The 22,716-nt window shown below is 41.8% G+C and overlaps 1 protein-coding gene across 4 annotated transcripts in view; it reads left to right on the top strand.

Annotated features, from left to right (window-relative positions):
- Positions 1 to 22,716, top strand: part of PTPRB (protein tyrosine phosphatase receptor type B) — a 107,293-nt gene that overhangs the window by 13,344 nt on the left and 71,233 nt on the right. For 3 of the 4 annotated variants that reach the window (XM_045789582.2, XM_045789583.2, XM_045789584.2), the window contains exon 4: positions 13,733 to 14,006. In XM_045789582.2, the coding sequence (XP_045645538.2) occupies positions 13,733 to 14,006 (274 nt within the window). Of the gene's footprint in view, positions 1 to 12,785; positions 13,335 to 13,732; positions 14,007 to 22,716 lie in introns of those variants that run through there. The other variant, XM_045789585.2, reaches the window with a different exon arrangement.

A 22,716-nucleotide genomic window follows, 5' to 3' on the forward strand; every position in this document is an offset into this window, starting at 1 on the left:
GCTGAGTGTGTAAAAGCTATGCTCCTTCCAAAGGCAGTTTCTAAAAGTGCAGTTTCCATGACTCGAACGCTTTAGTCAAGGCATCTCTGCTAGATCATCATTTGATTTAGCTGGAGCATTTACTCTCTAACAGTCAATTATGAGTAGCTGTAGTTAGACATTTGGAAAGGAAAAGTCACTTGGAAGGTAAAACGCCTGTCCTTTGAAAGTAATTTTGAAAGGTGTTCTCGCGATACCTAGAAGAGCATAAGAGAGAAATAAAATCATTCCACTTAATTGCTTGGAATTTGGTAGAAAGAAATTCTTTGTGTGTCAGTTTGGTTTTTTTTTTAATCAGATAACACCGGTCTGTGATGATTTGGGATTACTTAGTACAACTGGGCTGTGAGTTGAGATGGTCTGTTATCAGGTGATGACAGGAAAAATCCAAACGTGCACATAGGAACTGTATTTATTCAACTTTGCACCTCCAGCTTCTGAACATAGTGCTTAATACATTGTAAAGTTTTGTAGAAAGGTAAAGAAAGGTGTAGAATGGAGTGAAGCAAAATGAAGGGGGGAGTGGAATGGCATGAAGTGCAGTGCAGTGGAATGAAAAGGAATGGAGTGAAATGGAATGTAATGGAGAAGAGTAGAATGAAGTGGAATGGTGAGGAGTGGAGTGGAGTGGAGTAGAGCAGAGCTCAGAGAAATCAAATGGGGAGAATGTAATGGAGTGCTGGGAAAATGAGTTGATTGAAGTGGTATGGAAGTGGTGATATTGTTGACCACTTGGGTAGCAAATGACCCATCTACCATCAGTGTCTAGGTACGATGGTCGTGTTGAATGGCCATGCATTTTTTTTATTGCCTTAGTGTTTTAAAGTTTGTGTGTATCTAGGGTTTAATATGTCTAATACATAATAATATAGTGTTTCATTCAGGGGCTAATCCTCCAGTTCCTTTTTCTCCCTTCTAATTCCCCCCATTTCATCTCTTAATCACCCCTCAACTCCCCCCAAAAAAAATTATAAGAGAAGAAAGGGGAAGAGACATTGGTGACTGTTCAATTTAATAACTTAGGAAAATGTTCATCAAGTCAACAAACATTTCTTGAGGACCTAACTAGCGTCCGAACAGAGTGGTTGAGAACTCAGTCTTTGAGGTCAAACCCCTGACTCTGCCTCGTACTAGCTCGTGACCTGGCAAATTACGTAAACTCTCTAAGCCTCAGTTTCCTCATCTATAAAATGGAACCTCTACCTCCGAGGGCTGTTGCAAGGGTGGGGAGAGATAATGCATGTAAAATGCTTACTACAGCACTTGGTCCTTAGTACACATTTAGGAAATAACAGCTGTTATTGCTACCTTTCACTGAGACACAAAGATAAACAACAAAAGTGTTGCCCTGAAGGAGCTCACTGTCTGCTGTGCTGTTGAGGGAAATAGAAATATACACAGGCTATCATGGAATACAAAATCAAGGTTCCTAACTGGTGTGAAGATTTCAGGAAATATCTTCTGGCAAAAGGAATATCTGAACTAAGCCTAAAAGAGAATAGAGTAACCTAAAAAGAGTTAGGGGAGTGGGAAGGAGAGAGGTGAAGGAGCTGGGAAGGGGTGGAATGGAGAGTTAGAAAGTGATTTCAATTCTTACCTAAAATTCACATTTTAAAGAAACTTGGGGATTTTATCACTTTAATCCAATCATCTATTCTGTATTCATTTATTTTGTGCCTTCTATTTGCCTGACATTATGGGGGATGTGAGAATAAATAATAAAATCATAACACAAGGTGGTCAAAATCATTGCATGGAGGACCATCACTCTGCTAAGAATGTAGAAAAGACTTCAACAGTATAAGAGCCCTGTCATCATTGTCCCGTGCACAGAAATGGAATGTATATTGATGAAGATCTCAAATGCATGTTTTCAAATGGAGTCTTCATCCAGAAATAGTCACTAGTTCCTACTTGTTATATTAATTAGTGACACTATTAAATTATCTGTCATTCCTTTGGTTCCCATCACGTGTAGCCACGAGGTAGAATGTAGAACACTTAACCTGAAATAGAAATCTACAGAAGAAAGAATAAGAACTGAAATACTAAGATTTTATGCTTGGAAATGCTATGTATGTCATGACTACTGATTACTGTTTGTGCAGCGACCATAGTGTTCTAAATCCACAATCAAAGGATGAATGGGGGGGGGGGCGCCTGGGTAGCGCAGTTGTTAAGCGTCTGCCTTGGGCTCAGGGCGTGATCCCGGTGTTCCGAGATCAAGTCCCACATTGGGCTCCTCCGCTATGAGCCTGCTTCTTCCTCTCCCACTCCCCCTGCTTGTGTTCCCTCTCTCGCAGGCTGTCTCTCTGTCACATAAATAAATAAAATCTTAAAAAAAAAAAAAAAAAGGATGAATTGGGGTTGGAACATGGGACTGGGAATGGGGTTGGAGATGACACAAAACACTTCCAAAGCGAAAGTGGCATGTATTTGTGTCTTTCCATTTCATCAATAGTCTCTCTGAGTTAGTTCACTCTCTGAGGAGAGAAGCATGAAGAGACACTGCACAGTATCTATGAAGAAGAGAATCTAGGAGATGAAAATAATACCTAATGACAGTTTACTTTTTCTCATGATTTTGTTGATTAGTTGGGCGGTTCCTCTGGTGGTCTCACCTGAGCTCACTCTTGCAGGTGCATTTAGCTTGGAGGGTAAGCTGAGCTGGAAGGTTCACAGTAGCCTCTCGCATGACTAGCAGGTGGTGCTGGCTGCAGGATGGGGCATCTCCGTTCTTCTCCACGTGGCCTCTCTTCCTCTACGAGGCTACCCCGCCTTCTTTACATGATGGTTTGGGGAGTTCTGCAAGGAGACAAAGGTGGAAGCTACAAGGTTCTAGAATCACATATCACTTTTGCCACATTCTATTGATCAATGCGGCCGGGTCAGATTTGAAGGTAGGGAAAATAGACCTCACATTTTGATGGGAAGAGCTACAAAGTCACATGGCAAAGGGCCCCACCTATTGGGTGGGAGGAAACTGTAGCCATTAAATAATCTATCATGGTATTTATTATTGTTGTTGTTATCGTTATTATTATTATTATTTTGCAGATGCCCAGCTTAAGTTTAAAGAGGTTAAGGACTTGCCCGAGGTCAAATGATTAGAAAACAGCAGAGCAAGAAGAGCACACACACACACACACACACACACACACACACACACACACACACACCTGCACAGCTGCTCACCTTAGGCTTTTACCTAGAGCTCCTGTTAATGAAGGTAAATGCCAAGGAGGACATAATTTGAAACAATTACTAGTAATGCTCCTGCAAAGTTGTGCTAGTTGACTCTTTGGGAGCAGATTTTCCCTACTTTTCTCTTTTGCCCTCATTCCTCAGATCCTCACCTCCCAGTGTGAGGGGTCTGCGTTTGGAGGCTGTAGGCTTGGGTCAGTACGTGGCTTCAAAACTAACTCTCGCTCCCTCACCCTGGACACGAATTAAATCATCTAACATCAGTCATGTGCTCAGTAGTGCTGGAACCCCCTGTGTGGTTACTGTTAGCTATTGTTGTTATCCTTACCATGATGATAGTATTATGTAGTTGTGTGTGTCTTTACAAGGACAAAGTTGATAAAACCAGAAGCTTGTCCACCAGATGAATTAGGAAATATCTAGATCAGTTGTTCTCAAAGGACGGGCTCCAGACCCAGAACTTAGACCTACTGATTCACAAACTCTGGGTGTAGCACCCAGCAATCCGTGTTCTAACAAGTCCTCCAAGTCACACAGACGCACTTGAAGTTTAAGAACCAAATTAAAAAAATGTTCCCGGTTGGTTTAGATTCTGCTAAAGATCCATGAATCTTGTTTGGAGGCACTCCTCCTCCTTCCCCTCCCCACCCTGCCGGCCCTGGCCTGGGAGAGGGATCGCGTTTCCTCCGTTCATGAATAGCCATTGTGCTGCGGCTGGGGCCTGAACTGTTCTGTGCTTCCTTCCATTGGGCCTTCAAAGAGATCACAGCCCACTGTGAGCCTCCAAATAAGTAACGAGGCAAATGCAGAAAATCCCCACCTCCTCTTACCTCCCTCCCGTCTGGGGTAACCTCCTTTATTGTGTTACTGAAAGTATAGAGGGGAGGTGTCCTGCTGCCACCACTATTCTGTGGCAGGAACTAAAGAGAGGACAATACTCCCCCTTTACTGAGGCAAATACCTAGAGGGAAAAGTGAAAGATGTAGAAAACCCCACACACACAAAAACCCACAAAGAAACTGAAAGACAAAAACAGAAAACCAGTCATCCCCTAATCATTCCTTATGAACAAGGACTCTTAGACTGCCTAGTGTGTTTGGGACACGGTACAAGGAGATTCTGAGACTGCTGACGAGGCAGAAAGGCCTCTCTAGGACTAGCGTCTTGTGGAAGGGATGTGTTCCTAAGGCCCTAATTTATAATTAGCATCATTCAAGCCTAATTCTGACAGAGAGCTGTAGTTTCCTTAGTTGGCCAGCTAAAGCGGATTGCCATGTGCCAATAGCATAATATGGTCTATAATTTACTTGAATTTAAAGCCCTCCAGCTTTAAAATCTCAAGGATTTTTCTTTTCTCTGCTTTTCTTTCTGTTATGATTTGCATTACTTTCTATTTTGTGTGCAGAAAGAACTATGTTCACATTTTGTCACAATATAAATCATGTGCGCATAAAAATGCAACCATGAAACAGACCATGTGCATCGAAATGGGCTCCTTAACACGCCAGGATTTCTCTGGCACATTGGTTTCCCTGAGCAGATAAGGGCTGATGCAGTGGGGAAAATAGCAAAGAAGGGGGGACATGATATCAAAGGAGAAAGGAGGATGTACTAATTGACCTAGGAAGTCTGTGGCTCTCAGCCCTGGCCTTACATATATCAGAATCACCTGGGAAAAGTTTTAAAGATACAGGTTCTAAAATTCTGCCTCCGTCCTACTGAATCAGCACTTACTAACACAGGACCTCAGCACCTAGGGTGTAAAAATCTCCCCATTGATTGTAATACGCGATTAGGTTTTCAATCCCTTGGAGAATATTTGAATAATCAGCTTGTTAGAACAAACACTGACCCAAGAGAAGAGGCAAAGTCCTGCTGGAGAGGTATAATCCGAATCCAATTGCAAGGAAATATTCAACAAATGCAAATGGAGGACAATACTATAGAAAAACTGACCTACATCATTCAAAAAGATCAATGTCATAAGGATCATTTGAAAGGGCTGCAGAGTTGTTCCAGATTAAAGAAGATTAAGAGACTTGACAATGAAATGCAATACAGGATCCTAGGCTGGATCCTTACTGGAGAAAACAAACAAACAAACAACCCCAAACGCTAAAAAGGACATTATCGAGACAATTAACAAAACTGAAATATGGACTGTGGATTAAAGCATTATAACAGTTTTGAATTTCCTGAATTTGATAACTTCACTGAGACTACATACTTAATTCAGGATATAAGCAACCAACTCTGAAAAGTTAGTTCAGGTAAAAACAGTATATATGGAGAGAAAGAAAGAACGATAAAATGAATATGGCAGAATGTTAACAACAACAACAACAACAGAATTAGTGGGTCTGGGAAAGGGCATATGGAAGCATTCTGTCCAATTCTTACAATGTGTAAGTTTGAAAAAATAAAAAGTTTAAAAAATAAAAAGAGTAGTTTGCTTATGGGCTTTTAGAGGGTAGAATCCAAAGGATGCTACTGTGTTAGCGGTAGACCAAGACCCGTCTGTCTTATTCAAGGACCAAGAGGAGAGAAGATGGGGGCAGAGGAAGAGGAAAGCAAACACCTTGAAAGAAATGATGATGGATTTGCAAGAAAGGTCAGTAAAGCTGAGAGCTAGAGCTAGCGGATGAGCCAGTTGATAAGTTTGAAGATAAGCTGGAGAGCTCTGCAAGAGGCGAAGAGCTTTAAATCTCAGTAACTTGGCCCCACTGCCTAATGATGGCACCTGCGCACTCATCTAACAACGACAGGGCAGATGCTCTGAATTCCAGGAGCTGTCCTAAGGTGAAAGTCCTTCCCACTCTTCCCACTCTTTGGGGGAGCTGGCAACAGAAAACGCTCATTGCCAGATGCAGAGGAGATCCCAGCTAGGTAACCTTCTGTCTGGGAGATGCATGGGAGGCCCCTCTTTTTCTTCAAAGCTCTTCTGTTTTGGATTTCTAATAGATGTCGGCCAACAAGTATACCCCGTACGCAGAGCTTTCCTAGGTATTTGCCCTTCATCTGGGTGTCTGTCCACATTGGTGTTGGCTCCCCTTTCTGCGAGGCTGTCCCCGCAGTCCAGAACAGCAAGGCTGTGCAGACAATACTGAAAGAGCGGGCTTTGCTAGGAGTGTTGACCCAGTGGTCTGAATTAAGTGACCTCCTGATTATTTGAGAAGCATTAGATCTTCCATGGAGTAGACAGGGTCTGTCCTTTTGGAGCAAGGGCTGACTGGTCACTAGTTTATCCCCAGGCTTAGGTGCTAGGTATTCTTGGATTCTGTGGTGCTGAGGGTTCCAGGTCTGCATGGGAGAGCTGAAGAATGACATTGTGTTCCAGACTTACAAATACTTGGTCATGCCCTTGTTTAGTGGTGGAGCTATGAAAGTTTCCACTGTCAGTATAAAGTAGACGTTGAGTCTCCACAACCTGGGGATGTGGGTTAGATAATGAAGATACATGGACTCTTTCCTTCGCGAGGTTTCTAATCTAGGCGACAGTTTTATCATTACGTTTTTGAAAAACATGATAAGAACCTTTGATCTTCTGCTTTGATCGCTGTCAGCCCCAACATCTAGGGGACACTGGGATGCTTTGCGTCTGCCTCCCCCAGCAGAAAATGGGGGGCTGGAGGGTGGGGGAGCTGTAGGGAAGAGGCAGGCAAGAATGTGGACCCAACAAGCCTCCATCTCTTGATTTGTTTAAAGAAAAGTCAAAATCCAGGTATTTTTAAAAATGTAAAATCTATTGTTCTCAACATTGGCCACTATTCTATTTTTTTCTAAACAATGTTAAGATACCACTATAAAATCCACAAAAGGCAAGCGTGCTGGCCAAAGAGTGAGCCCTGTGCTTGTGACCTTCAGAGAATCATGGGAAATAATGCTCTAGCAACAGCGGTACCCAGAAAAAAAGAGGACAGAGTCTCCACCCTCCCTCCAATCATCACTTTCTAAGACAGATGAAATAGGTGATCATTTCTTTCTGTTTTTGTTCTCCTTTTCCTGAGAGCCCAAGTTAGCCATGCTTTGTCTGTCTACCAGGCTAGGGTTTGGAAGCAGGTGGAAAGCAGGAGCTAGCTCCTGAAACTGCAATGTGGAAACAGCCACGCCCACACAGACCCGGGACGCCCTCATACCTTGACCCCCTGCGCTTGCTGGAGCAGATGGCTTCCGGTGGGTGGGGCGGTGGAGACTGAGAAACCGAAGTGAAGAGGCCGCAGAAGCAGCTAAATTTGAAAAGGTGATTAGATTACAGTCACACCTAGTTTTAAGTCATTCATCTGTGTATGCTGACAAAGCTGTGACAAAAGCTATGCAAAGCCCTTTTCCTCCAGATTAAAAAAAAAACAATAACAACAACCTAGGGGGAGGGGAAGAGGGTGAGAAACTGGTGTAGAAAAAAATACCAGGAAACCTTAGAGATGTGTCGGACGAAGAGAGAGGTGGTGGAGCCTGGTGCTGGAGACGCATCCGGCACCCTCACCCCTCCCTTCCAAGACTTAAAAAAAACCTCTGCTTGGTCACCAGCCAGAGCAGCCCTTGAATGTCTTTTATGCTCATCTACTGCAGTTTCTCTTGGGTAGGAGATGGAAAGTCATGATAATTTATTATCACTCGGTTGTTCTCAGAAAAACATTCTCGTCCCTGGGCTTTGTCATGCTCTAGCATTACTGGGTGCTCAGCACCCTTGGTATATTGGTATTCATGTAATATTATTACCACTGATAATCATAGTATCTAACATTTGTGGAGCCCTTTATCCAAGAACCATGCTATACACAACACGGACCTTGTCGTTTAATCCTTACAACTCCTACCCCCACCCCCCGCAAATGCCTTTATTATTTCCATTTTCCTGGAGACCTATGACCTAGAAAGCTTATGACCTAGGAGGCTAGAAAGAGTCCTTGAAATATAAGTATCCCAAAAATGGTACCTCTAAACACAAAAGAGAATAGTCACCGTCCTTTAAAAAAAAAAAAAAAGCTGCTTATAAAATTATCTTCCCTTTAATTGTAATGCACCTCTTTTTTTTTTTGTAATGCACCTCTTTTTAAATGCATGACACCTGCAAGTTAAAATGTGTTCATTTTTGTCATAATTTACTGTTGAGCCAGTTCGAATTAAAACTTAGGAAAGGATTCACCATCTTATAATCATTTTTAATGGACACATTCCCTGATTGCTCGGCTTTCTTCTTTTTAACAATATCTGGGGAAACGCACATGAGAGGCTTTTGACAAAAGTACTTCCTCAGAGGAAAAAGCATCAGAATTGACCCATCATCTAATATTTATTAATTCTGCTGCATGTTGATTCTTTTTCCTTTAGCATCCACATTTTATTTTTATTGACAAGTTAGAAATATCAAATTTGTTCTAAATATATGTAATAGAAAAATATATTGTATGTAACATATAAATATGCATATATATGATATGCAATATATTATATATTGTATCACCAATTTACTTATTTGACATGTTCTAAAATCATTTAAGACCTTCTAAATCACTTACCTAGCATCTTGTAACCAGAGAGCTCAGAATCTAAATTTAAGAAAAAAAGAACAATTCGACTTTATTAACTCTTTTTAATATAGAACAGTATCTGGGGCAGGGTTTATTTAAAAATGGCTCCACCGTGGCCTTTTTGATCCCTCGGGTTGTGATAAGGCCTAGAGTTTACATTTCTGGCAAGTTCCCAGAAGACGCCGCTGCTGCACTTTGAGCACCACCATGCCGAAGGATAGGGCTTCCTCCCCTCTCTCTTCTCCTCCTTTTATCTTCCCACCCTCTCTTATCTTTTTCTACCTCATTCTCTTCAAAATCCATCTTCTCTTCTTTGATTCTTTTGCCCTTTGTCCTTTTTTCCTCTTCTCTTTTCCTCTCTCCCTTCCAAGATGATATTTGAGGCATCCAGCAAGAACATGTTTACAAGGATTTGTTTCGAGTATTTATCCACATAACAATATTTACTGAGCAGATACAAAGATTCCTTCCTGCCTCCCTTCCTTTCTTCATTCATCCATTCATTCGACAAATATTTGTGGAACTCTCTTATGCCAAGCTCTATCCAAGAAGAGTAAGATTGCCCTGAGGGAATTCTCCATATGCTTGGGAAAGGCAGGCAGTCACAAGCATGTAAGTCATTATATTATTACCAGGTGCCATTAATGCTCTGAATTAAACAAATGGATTGCTGAGATGAATAATAATAAAAGGACACTTTTTCTTGTGTGGTCAGAAAGGGTCTGGCCCCACAGGCGTGTGTTGAAGCTGAGACCTAAAGACTGAGAGGAAGATAACCAAGCAGAGAATCTGGACAGAAGTGGTCCAAGATGAAAAGGCAGGTATAAAGGCCCTGAAGCAGGAAAAGGTCAACTCTGTGTTGGGGTGTCTCCAAACCCCAGGCACACAGTAGGTGTTCAGTCAATATTTGCTGAATGAATGAGCAAATGAATGATCAGACCCAGGCCACTGGAGCATAGGAGGCAAGCAGAAGAGAGGCCAGGTCACGAACAGCTTTTTAGGTCATGGGTGAGGAGTTTGGGTTAACCAATAACTTGAGCAATCTACTCTGCCCTCCCCTCCTCCCCGTAACCTTTCCCACACCGAGCTCAAAAACTCTGATCTACAGCAGTAGTTCTCAAAGTGGACCCTGGACCCCTGAGGACGGGTTGTTTATCATTCAACATCTGTGTTCATAAGCTGACAAGAGCCATGCTTTCATCCATGAATTCATAATTTATGAATATGTAAATTAAAATAATCAATTGCTATGACAATTTGTTTAAAAGGCAGCTGTTTGTCCACTCACAGCTAATCAGAAGCAGCCCCACCCTTCCCATGCAGTCTGGGACAGGTTTCCTAGTGGCAAAGAGAAGTGGTTGTCACTGGTCCCAAATTCCTGGAATGCAGTCACCTCCAAAGCATATGCAGTGTCATGATGCAGGATAAATAGGTTCAAAAGAAGTTGAGTAATTCCAAACAAAGATGAGAACAAAGGAGAAGAATGAATCAATTTATTTATACTTTGTACAGTAGTTTCAAATAAACTCCTCATAGAAAAAAACTATATCTGGCAACTTTCCCCAGCCCCAAACTGCCCTGAATCCATTACAGTTCTCTCTAATTTCTCATATTAATATGTGTTTTTTAAAAAGAAAAATGTAATCAGTAAAAGCCTGAGTTTAAACTTTTCCTCATTGTTTCATAATATGTTAATCCTTATGGGCTATTCAGGATCCACTAATTTGGGGGGGAACTCTCCTGTAAGCCTTAAGATTCTCCAGGAAAAAGAACTAAGGGTTATATAACTTTGGAAAAGAAATGTCTGTGACCACTACCAGGCCTTTCCTTCACGCATCGATATGATTCTTCATACACATCGATAGTAAAATAAATGACAGCACATGATTCTAAATACATGTCTCCGATAGACCGAAAATAAAAGAACCCTATTTAAAGAAATCATTTCTTCTTTTCCTAATTCCTATTTCCAAGGGCATTATTAGCATATCCCTGCTAATAACCTAGAACTCGGAAACATCTAAACTGTGTTGTAAGGATTTTTTGTTATCACCTTATTTGATTAGTCCTTCAAATTTTGCCTTTTTTTTGATGCATTTGCCTGCGCCAAAGGAAGGATTATAGGAAGAATGTTAGACAGTATGTTGAAAATGAAATATAATTTTTAGATGAACTTATAGGGTACAGTAGGTTGTGGCATGTAGTGTTTAATAAAGAAAAAAAAGATGGTTGGCAAAACTTGGAGGAGATAGGATTTATTGAAGATTTAGGCAAAGGACAGAAAAGAGTATTTAGTATGTTTGGGTGAGATTTCAAATCTGCAGGGCCATTTATGAGAAAATGTTATAAACCTCAATGGACAAGAGAAAGCAAAAGAGAGACAGAAGTTAGAAAAGCACAACCTACGTGATGGATGAATTTAAAAGAGAGGGGGGAAATGTGATGGGGATGCAATCTACTACCAGGTAAACCAACACCTGGACAGCACATAAACGTTTACAAAAGGTGCTTTCCCATCTGTGACCTTTTTTATCTTCATAACAGCTCTGGGAGGTATTTAGAGTGGTATAATTCCAGTTTGACAGAAAAGGAAACCACATTGTTTTCTGAGTACAGCAAGAAAAGAGAAAGGTAATGAATGTTGAAAAGGAACGAAGCTGCAAAAAGACCCCTATAAGGGCTGAAGGCAGCCTGTATGTAATGGAGAGAGGAGGGGCCCTGCTCTGATGCTGCAGAGGCCTGCTAGGCTGTGAAAAGCCATTGAACTTGGGGGCAAAATACAGACAGCAAAAAAAAAGCTGTCTTGGAAGGCAAGTCATCTGGGCAGAGAAATAGGAAAGATTCTGTCTTCCCAGAAATACACACCGTTCAGGTTTGACCTTTGAGTGTTCGCTAACTTGAAACAAAGGAGATTTGAGATCTCTGATCTGGCTGCAGATTTAAAGCCCATAGAATCTCTGAAGGGGCAGAAATTTCATTTTTTCATTAAAAGATTTCTTAAAAACGTGTTTTCTAAAAGAATCGAAACAATTTTCACTTTTTTCTGTGAAAAGAAGTCGATACTATAGCTTTCTGTATAATCTGCCTATCTGAAAAAGAAGGGAATATGACATTCTTCCTATTGTTTTAGTTCCAGAGTATTTGGTTTTGAAAATTAAAACATGAAATCTCATCTCTTCTGGCAGTTGTCAGGGAAGGCACCAAAGAAGAGCAACTGAGCATCATAAAAGCTATTGCAATATTTTGCTTTTATCACCTGTGTACAATTAAACATTTTTGCTCTTTGGTTATTAGGAACTCCTTTAAAATCCATTTTCAGATACATGGTGATTCAGGTACGGAGACAGTTGCTAAAAAGTGTAATTAGTGCTGAAAACTGAGTAAATTCCAGTTTTTGTAATACGTGTGGGAACTAAGCCATCAATAGTATTTCCTCAAAGGAGAGTTACTGCTTTCTTATTTGCTTGGACAATTATGGGTGAAATGATATTAACTACTGGATGGTCAGTGATGAAACCGCTTTTTGCAGTTTGCTTTGCGGGTTGAACAACTGGCGTGATTCCATTTGTTCTTGGTCACCACCGTTTGCATAAGATTTAGGGAGGACACCGACCTCTATACAAGAGAAAGGGGAAAGTGAATGGCAGAGAAAAATAAGGGTCAAGTTGACAATGGACAAGATCCTTTGGGGGTCTTTTTCTCTTGCTGGTGTCAGGGGGATGTGCACTGGGACAGATGAATGCTTTGAGGTGAGAAGGGCAAAAGCACTCTAATAAAAGGCTTCAGGAAGGAGTGTAGGCGACCTAGGGAAATCTGCTGTGGTCAAGTTTAATCCTGGGAAAAGAGGCCCTGGAGAAAGCAGATGAGGAAGATAGGAAGGAAGATAGGGAGGGGGAGGCGCTGGGTGTGGAGGGAGGAAGAGGGGGGGGGGCTGGAAAGTGAGAGGGAGCAAGTACTGATCGTGGCTACGACGGCGGGGAGGAGGACCACCGAGTGGGAAAAAGTGAAAGTCGCGGGAGGGAGGAGAAGGAGGAGGCGGCAGAGCTCGGTGGGCGCAGACGGGACCCCCGGCCAGGGAGGCGGCGGCGCGGGGCAGCGGGGGCAGCGCGGCCCGCCTCGGGCCCCCTTGGCAACCTCAGGCGTTGGCTCCTCGGGGCTCCCTCCCTCGCCGGCGCATTGTTCCTTTGCCGGGAGACGAGGAAATTGCCTTTTGATTGCGGAAGTCCGCGGCCGGGGCCCGGGGCGAGGCAGCGCGGGTCAGCATGGCAGCGTGGGAAGGGCGGCGCGCTGCCGGCCCCCGCCGCCTCTCGCGTCCGCAGCCCGCCCGGGGCGGCAGCAGCAGCAGCAGCGGCGGCGGCGGCCCCTGCGCGTCGCCAGCCCGGAGGGAAGCGCTGTGCGCCCGCGGGGCGCGCTGAGCGCGCGCAACAGGTGGCCCCCGCGGCGGCCGTCGGGGCCGCCCCGCGCCCCAGCCCCTGTGCTGGGTCGGGGTGGTGACCGCCGAGCGCGATGCTGAGCCATGGAGCGGGGCTGGCCTTGTGGACCGCGCTGAGCCTGCTGCAGGTGAGTGTGGCCCGAGGGAGGTCGCGGCCGACGCGCCTCTCCTGCCGACCACCAAACTCCCACTCCGCTGTCGGGTCCCTGGGCCGTGTTTTGCGGAGGGGGAACCGTTCTCCCTTGGGAAGAAAGGTCCTGTTCCGAGTCCCCGGCCAGACTGACAGCTCGTCCTACTGTCAAAGGCGCCAAGCCTCCTTCTTTCTCCAGCCGCTCCCGAGACAGAAAGAGCAGCTGGGGGGAAAGTTGCCACCCACCTCCTCCGCGGGTCTTTCCTCTGGCTGGAGGGCAAAGGGCTGGGCTGAGGCTGGGGGTGAGGGCTGAGGAGGCGGCTTGGGGACCTTGCTGTGCACAAGTCCCTGGGCGGTCTAGACTGTGGGCTTCAGCTGCCTCTGGTTCCTTTGCAGACTGGACTGGGGGAGCCAGTGAGATGTAACTTCACCCTGACGGAGTCCAAGGTTTCCAGCCGGTCCGCCTCTCTCCAGTGGAGAACTTTGGGGTCACCCTGTAACTTCAGCCTCATCTACAGCAGTGACACGTCAGGGGTCGCATGGTGCCACCCCAGTCGGATAGACAACACCACCTATGGATGTTACCCCAAGGATTTGCAAGCGGGAACCACCTATAACTTCAGGATTGTGTCTCTGGATGGAGAAGCGAGAACTGTGGTCTTGCAAACAGGTAAAGGGTGACAGGTGCAGTTGCACGGCCAGGCCCCTCTGGGCTGAGCCCTGCCTTTTCAAGCTGGTATTGCCTTTGAGTTCCAGGCATACAAAAAATAAAGGTAAAAATACCTGTGAAGATAAATATTGACCAAGATTTCTAGTTTCCTCAGATCTGGCCAGAAGCAGCTTGGTTGACTTTTAGAGATTTCCTTAGTGCTGAAGACAGCGGACTAGCTCTTTGAAGGGAGTGCAGCAGAGAGGAGCTGTGGGCTGTGGAGGGAGTTTGTTAAATCTGTTAAAATGATGTGGTTTGAGCTTCCATCACATTAAATTGTCAAGCCCTGGAATAATTTTAAGTAAATGTTTTTAGAATAAATAATGGAAATGCAACGATGAGGGATATGCCTTTCCTCAACTTAGTTTTATTTTTGGAACCAGGACATAATATCTTCAGGAATAGAATAGAGTCATTCATAGGGGAATAGTCGAAAAGTCCCTTCAAATGAGGGCACCAAAATTAATTTGTATAACTTGAATAACTAAAACGGGGTAATACCAGAGATGATCCTTTGGTTACTCTGAACCTCAAATCAGTTATTTTCTTTACAGTTTTGGTAAACCCTACCATGTGTACATAGGAAGAGTTTATCTTTCCTGCCTCGGTTTTCGTGTCTGTAAAATAAGAGTGTAAGACTTGGCTGTTCAGGTCCAAGTTCTTACCAAGTGCCAGCCACCTCGGTAGGGGGCTGTCATACTCTGACCTCGTTAGTCCTGTCAGCTACCCGTTGCATGTGCTCTGAATTCTCTAACAACTTTAATGTTTTGTGACTTCATTAGTCTTCCCTTTAACATTATCTTTACCTATCGCGATAGTGAAACTTTACTTCTGTTCATAAAGTCACATTTCACAGAGGAATTCTGGAAGTCAGATTTTAGAAATGTGTTGTCCTTACTCCTGTTTCATGTTCACCCTGAACAAAGATGACTTCCTTAGCTATCATTCTTTAAAAAGGTGTGAGAACTTTCAGCTCTGAGGGCAGCTACAGCAGGGACAGGAAATGTAGCTGGGTTCATGTAATAAGTCAATCAAATATTAATTCTCTTCTTTTTTTGGAGAAAAATTAAGAATGCCCAGTTACATCACTTGGTTTCCTTCAGATGAAACTTTGAGATAATTTCTGAGATTTGCAGGAACTTAAATTGAAAAGAAACACCACTTGTGAAGAATTTGGTTATGTTTTTATATGGAATCAAAGAGAGACTGAAATCAACCACATAATTAGAACATTTTACAGAGGCTGAAATGGTTAGGTTTTTAGTCATAAAGCTGTTGGTCTCTTGGTATGTGAGGATGGGTTTGTGAACACTCAGATCGCTAATGTTGTGAAATTTATGACATAAAACTTCCAGATGTGTTCATTGCATTTGTTAAGGTGTCTGTTGCATGGGGCAGAACTATTTTTAAAAATAGGAAAAGGACTCACTGTGGGTGTTACTAGTTAGAATGCACTCCAAGTTTAATTATGCATGTAGGTGTTCCAAGTCCAAAGACATTTGTGAAATATAAGAAATATTTGCCTTTTATTGACTATGTTGAGTTAAAAAAAGACTTCATTAGCATTCAGGTTTTCATCATTTTTCTTAAAGAGTTGCTTTTTACAGTATAACAAATATACTTTTCACCACAATTTCTATGAATCCCATGATAAATGTGAAGAAGGAATTTGCAGGTGATGATTGTATAATGATATTTTTCCCCACACTTATTTGTATGATGGTATAATGCTTAGGGCCCTCTACATTTTAAAAATAATTTTATTTAAATAAACATTTTTTAATTAAGATGTTTTAAAAATGTTTCAGGGAGGATTTTTTTTTTTTTTGGTTGGTTGTTATTTGTTTTTTGTCATTAGTGCTTTCTGTATTTTAAGGACACATGTGACTTTTTCATTTAGTTGAGAGGAAGTACTGGTATTTCTCCAAACTGCTAGGCTACAGAGATCAACTCTACAAATCACATTTTACTCTTAGTAAAGTAGGGCCAACTAGTAGTATAATATTAAGTTTGAAATATAACTTCAAACAAAAAAAGTTATTCGAAATGTATTGTGCTTTACTACTCCATTTTGCCTGTCTTGTTAGTCTAGAATAAAAGAGAATGAGAGCAAGACGTGATCTGACTAGAGATAACAACAGTTGCTTAGATTATCTGTGTCATTCCAAGTGTGATTTGTCTGATTGTTTTTCCCGATAAATTGTCTAAAACAGTTAATTTATTGTCATGTAGACATGGCCTTAAAGATTAAAAAAAATTTAACTACATGGGCACAATTAGCAACCATCAGTTTTCACTCCAGATTTTCTGTCAGAATTGAAAAAACATAGGTGGATTCAGCCAACATTCACCAAGCGTGGGTGCTGCAAGGAGTGCTGTCAAGTGGTGACAGGTGTGCTTGTAAGCATGATGACCAGAACATGGTCTTTGTCCTTGCAGTCTGTGCAGAGGTGAGGGAAGGTCATGAGGAAGGTGGGGACAGAGCTTTCCCGCTTCTTTCCTGATGAAGACCTTGCCCTGCCTCGTGTATGCCACGCTGCCATCATCACAGAGAAGACATGAGGCAGTTCTCAGGTGCCTTCAGTCATTAAACCAGCTGATAAGTTGAAAGACAGATTATTTAGTTGTGAACAAAAATAATTTGAACGTCAGATTATTTAGTTGTGAATTCATTGGAAACCAAACAGTGAAGACAATATTGAAGAACTCCCAACACTTTTGTAGCACTGTGTCCTCAGAGTCTGAGCAGAGGGCTGCAAACTGGTAGCCCCTTGGGGTGTCTAGCTAGGTGTCTAAATAGTACTATGTTTTGTTTGGCTCACGTAACGTTTTTGAAAAATCCAGATTATTTTTACCAGCATTAAAAACAATGTAAGTGCCAGATTTATGGGATCCCCTAACATATTGGAAGACTTGGCAAAGCTGGACCACTCTGCCTAGAATTCTCTAGAGCTAAGTTGTAGTTTCTCTCCTTTTAAATACCAGTTCACTGAAGTTCCAATGAACTTCATTTATTTCCGTACTTGAATGCATCCTAAGGGCACTTGAGTTCATTTAAATGAAATCTTAGAGTTTTCATTTAGAACTTTTGGGGGGCTTTTATCTTCCCACAAATAAGAAATAGTTTTTCAATATCTAAAATGGCATCTCACACATGGTATGCAATAAATATTGATTAAATGGATGGATAGATGGATGAATGAATGGATAGATGGATGGATGGATGGATAGATAGATAGATAGATAGATAGATATGAATGAATAAAGTGAACATTTCAGTGGGAGAATATATGTGTTCTAAAAATATGATCTATTCTCCTTAGGTTAGAGGTAAGTTACAGAACCCAGGGAAGTAGTCTGGTAGTAAAGAACTTCACTTATGGGAAGACTATCTTGATAGCATATGCCTTCTTGTTAGTCAGTTTCAGCTATTTAGTAATCAGCCTAGAACAAAGGGTGAAAAAAATTAGCTCTTTTAACACGGCTAATTCCTTTGTCTTTAATACAAAACACTTTAGGAGCATTAATTACCAAGTCACCATATCAGCTCTTATTTCCACTTCAAAATGTTACTTATTGTATCGCTTACTGGGGTTTCGATGAAAAATACCAGACCAAATGGCTTAAATAGCAGAAATTTATTTTCTCACAATTCTGGAGGCTAGAAGTCCCAGGTCAAGGTGTCAGCTGCTTTTTTTCTGGAGATCCTCTGATGCTCATCCTCCCGTCTATGTTGTCTGTGTTCTAGAAGGATGCCAATAATATTGGATTAGGGCCCACCCTAAAAACCTCATTTTAACTTCATTACCTCTTTAAAGGCCTTATCTCCAAATACAGTCACATTCTGAAGTACTGGGGGTTTAGGGCTCCAACATATGAATTTTAGAGGAACACAGTTTAGCCCATACACTTACAGAGCTTTCAACATAAGCCACCACTTCTCAATAATGTCTGTAAGCTACTTGCATCAAAATCTTTGGCAGAACTTCTTATAAAAGCATATATTGTTGGCTTCTACCCCACATGTAATGAATTTAGAAGAAGTGGAGGCTGGGTATCTGATTTTAAACAAATATCACAGTGAATCAGTGCACAGTGAAGTTTAAGAGCTATTGGCGTAGTTTTTCTATTATTCATTGGCATTAAGATTCTGGTAGCATTCCTCTTTATGCATGGCTAAATCTGTAATACCGAAGAATATTATCTTAACCGGGAAGAAACTAATACTCTAATATTTGTCTTGTGCTTTTATAGTATCTAAAATACTTCCACTTACTTTATTTAGTAGGTAAGAATATAAAATATACATTAAACTGACCATATATTGTTTAATTTTACTTTTAAGGAGTACTGTGAAGGGGGAGGTTGCATAATGGAAGAGAGCTGGGTTCTGGAGGCAGAGTCCTCCATCACTACTAGCCAAGTTGCCTCGAGCAAGTTACTAACTTCTCCAGGCCTGTTTCCTAATTTATAAAATGGGGATGATAATAAATATAATGCCTACTTCATGGGGCCGTTTTGAGATTTTATTTGGTTCATACATAAATTCTAGAATAGTGTTTGTCACACATACTGTGTGTGTAGTACGTTTACTATTACTACTTTCGCCTTGGAGAAAAGATTGATATTCATGAGAATTAACTAATCACAAATCACACAGCTAGTATATAATAGAACCAGAACTTGAATCGTGGGTTCCTGGCTTAGCTCCAGTTCTCTCCACTACTCTGCAGAAAGGATATAATTTTTAAGTTGGTATTAGTTCTTTCAAATTACCATGTGATATTTTGTTAACTACTTTTCAAATCAACTTTTAAAGAAGAAAAAATATGTTACAAAATACCTTAAATCTATGTATACTTAGCCTATACAAGGACGGAATAATGATTAAATGTGTTTTAGAGTGAAGAAATTATTAGCAGCTGTTGATTTTCAATTGTGTGGAAATTTTGGTGATGATTTCAATATTTAGCAATTAGCCATTGGCAGTCTACTTGTTTCGGGAATTCTAAGGTCAAGCTGAGCTATGAATATGGGAAGAACCAACCTAGTTCTCTGACCTTGATCTTTTGAGTGCTTGGGAGGCTTCTTCCATCAGTCTGACTTCTGTTGGTGGGCATGGCATTCTACAGGTTAGCAAGAAAGACATAAAATCTTATCTGTCCAGACAGAATAAGAGAAGAACAAAGCATAATTTTTTCACCTTCCATTTCCAGACATCAATTTGCTGGAATTCCCCCTAGGAGATAAAGGATAATACTGATGCCTTTCTGATTTTGTAGGACAAATCAAGCCCATTCTCTCTGTATGAATGTGTATCAGTGAAGTTGACTGTATGCCCCTAAACATATAATATGCAAATAAAGTTAACATGATAGTTTTGCCTATAGATTTCCAGGAATTTTTGGTTCGGGTTTTGCTTTCCTTACTTTCATGTGGAGAAACTTAAACACAGAAAAAAAAGGAAACAGAAGAGTGTTATTAACTACCATGTACTCGTCACCTACCTTTAACAGTTACCAACTGATAGCCAGTCTTATCTCATCTGTAGCTCCGCCCACTTCCCCACCCTGTATCATTGTGATGCAATCCAAGCCACCGCTTGATTCCATTTGTACATAATTCCATATGCCTTTCAGAAAGATGAGAATTATTTTTCACATAACCGGAATATCACTACATGCCTAACATTAACAATAAGGTTTAAAAGCACACCTCAAGTGCTCGATCATGAATTTCTACATCGGAGAGGCTTTCTGAGCAGCAGTCTGATTGGCGGGAGAGGTCAAGGGACTTCCCTTTCTGCAGCATTTATGTAGCACTTTAGGTAATATTGAGAAAGCCTCACTTGTTAATACGGAGAATTGGAGTGGGCTGTTGAAGGGTGTCCTGGGGAGGGCGGGGTTCAAGCCTCCGTTGGTTGTCAGGGCTGACGTGCCCCTCTAATGCTCCCTAGACGTGCTTGAGCTTCCCCTGCTTCTCACTCTGGAACACGCTTTCTTCTCTCTGGTTTCTGACTCCCACTTGGACCTTGCAAACTTGCTCAAATTCCTGTCCTTCGTGAAGCCAACCTCTAAGACCTTAGCCCTTGGCTCTCATTCTCCGTTTGCACATTTAGCATTGTGCTGGCCTGTGTCACTCTCAACAGCAAGAACAGCAGCAGCATGAAGACCAACGGCCACTTACGGAGAGCTCACCATGTGCTGGGGCTGCACTTAACATTTACCTCCGTTCCCTCTTAACACTTAGGGCTCTGTGTGGGAGGTGCTGTGCCCTTTTACGGATGAGGAAACGGAGCAGCCAGGAGCTCCAGCAACTTGCTTAGTCACGACTATCAGTGACAGTGATGGGATTTGGACCCGCGTCTAGTCTGACGTCAAAGTCAGCCTCCCTGATTCCACGAACATCGTAAGCGCCTGAGTAGACTGTAGACTCTCAGAGGAGCACCCACCATGTGTTGGTCCCCAGGGCCGAATATGATGACCCTCAAAGTAACGTGGCACCTTACGCTGCTGTGAAGATGGTGCAAATAACTCTGAAAACTGCTTTCTTTGCCCTTTCGAGGATATGGGAATTTGGAATGCCCGTTACTACTTGAACTTCGTATCTAGTGTGTAAAGTCGAGAAATCAAATGCATGTTACTCTGATGAATTATCACAATGTAATACATCATCTTAAACTAAGTCAGGAAGCCAGCCGTAGTCCAACAGCAACAATCACAGAGTGAAAGAAAATTCCCCCTCTATAAATGTATTTCATTAACTGCAGATTGTGAGCAATCGCTTTTTCATTTTGTTCTCCTTCCCGTTTTCAAAAACCTGCACAAAACAAAGCAAACCCGTTTGTGGCTGTTGCTCCACCCTTACCTTGATTTCCATGAGAATATTCTGAGTTGTTTTGGATGAATAGTTGATGTTCATTCCATTTTATGTAGAGTGCCACAGAAATGCAGCTTCCCCTCCCCTAGCCTCCCTGCTTTTAACTAGAATAGTATCCCAGTTTCTGTAGAGATACAGAAATGGGCCCTGTCATTACTAAAAAGATAGATCTGTTGGCCTAGAGCTAGTGGTGAAAGGGGGTCGAGATGATATCCTATTTGAGGTGACCTTGAGTGCCTATGGAGAAACTTAGACTTCATCTCACGGAAAGATGTTGGTGCTGTAAAAAGGAGAGGATGGTGATGGGGAAGATACACAAAGAGGTTATTTGGCAACAGTAGAGGAAAGGGAGGAAATAAGGAAGACACCCAGAAAACTCTGGGAGCAGCTCAGTCACAAGGCAATAGGATCCCAGCTAAAGGCAGTCAGATTAGGGAAACAAAAACGAAGAGTCAAGAAAAATGATTTTTAAAAAAAATCAGAGTAACTTTCACAGTCACAGAATTAGACTTAGGTGTGATTAGTGTCGTTGTTCATTTTATCTCTGCTACAATAGTCTAACCATCAAATGAAAATTCTATAAATTTACCTATTATTTTCCATAGACATCTGGTTTGAGTGTTTTGTTAGTACACTGAACATGAATTCAAGACATCGCCCACCCTGGGACAGCTAAGGTGTAATAGAAGGAACTTGCAGCCAGGTGTGAGAATCTCAGCTATACTCCTTGTTACGTCTATAACCTAAATGAGTCACTTCACATCTCTGACTTCCGATTCCAACGGAGAAAGTACATTGTAAACTATCAGCTCCTACACAGATATACTGTGATGCTATCATGACTTGGAGAAAAGCTTTTGGCTTTTGGTTTCTCCTTCTAAGTCCCATTTTTTAAAAAGGGAAACAAAGAGGAATTCATTTTGGTTCAGAAATTTAGCTAAACTTCATCCTTTTCTTGAAGAACAGAAAAATTAAGTTGACATCAAGACCACTTATGAAATTATCAGGCTTCCTGATACTGGTAGATTTATTGACATAGAGCAGACAAGCGTCACAAAACTTTACATTTGGCATTCCATATTCCACGTCTGTCTGAAACGGAGAAGTACAAACAAAAATGTCTCAAATTTATGGCTAATGATACATTTTGATATATTGGTTGAGACTAAATCATCGATTTATGGTTTTCCATAGTTCTCGTAGCTTATCCAACTTCATTAGTTATTCTATACATGAGCGTGATATGTGGGAGAACCAGAAAGGCTGTAAATGCACCTGCAGGCATCGGCATGAATTACCTAAGCCAAGTAGGGTTTTCTAATTACGTGCCATCTGTCATATGATCAAAAAGATTACATGCATATGACTACGTTTTGAAATAGCATTAAAAATCTCTCTTGCATTCAGATAGATATAGATATATATATGAAATTCATTTGTATATCTACCTGAAATTAGCACCCCTTTTGGAAGTACCTAATTTGTTTCTAAGAAAATATTGGAAACTTTCTTTTAATACAGCAGAGTTTTCCTGGGCTTCGATGGAAGAGAAGTCTGGAAACTCTGTAACTTCTGCAGCTTTTGCAGCAATAGTGGACAAGTGCCAGCACAGGACTTTATCGCAGTATAAATGGGGCTTTAAGTGTTTGTTTCCAGTGCAGGTTCTCGCAGCCCAGGCACTTCCCAGTCTCATTGTTCCTTTGTTCTAGCGGATGTACAAAGGATTGACTGTTTTGTTTTCTGGCTCAGAGAGATTAGATAAAGTCTGCATTTCTGAACTTCACCCTCTATG

Source organism: Ursus americanus, chromosome 17 (assembly GCF_024610735.1).
Source record: "Ursus americanus isolate L20-20 chromosome 17, mUrsAme1.1.p, whole genome shotgun sequence".
Lineage (NCBI taxonomy): Eukaryota > Metazoa > Chordata > Mammalia > Carnivora > Ursidae > Ursus > Ursus americanus.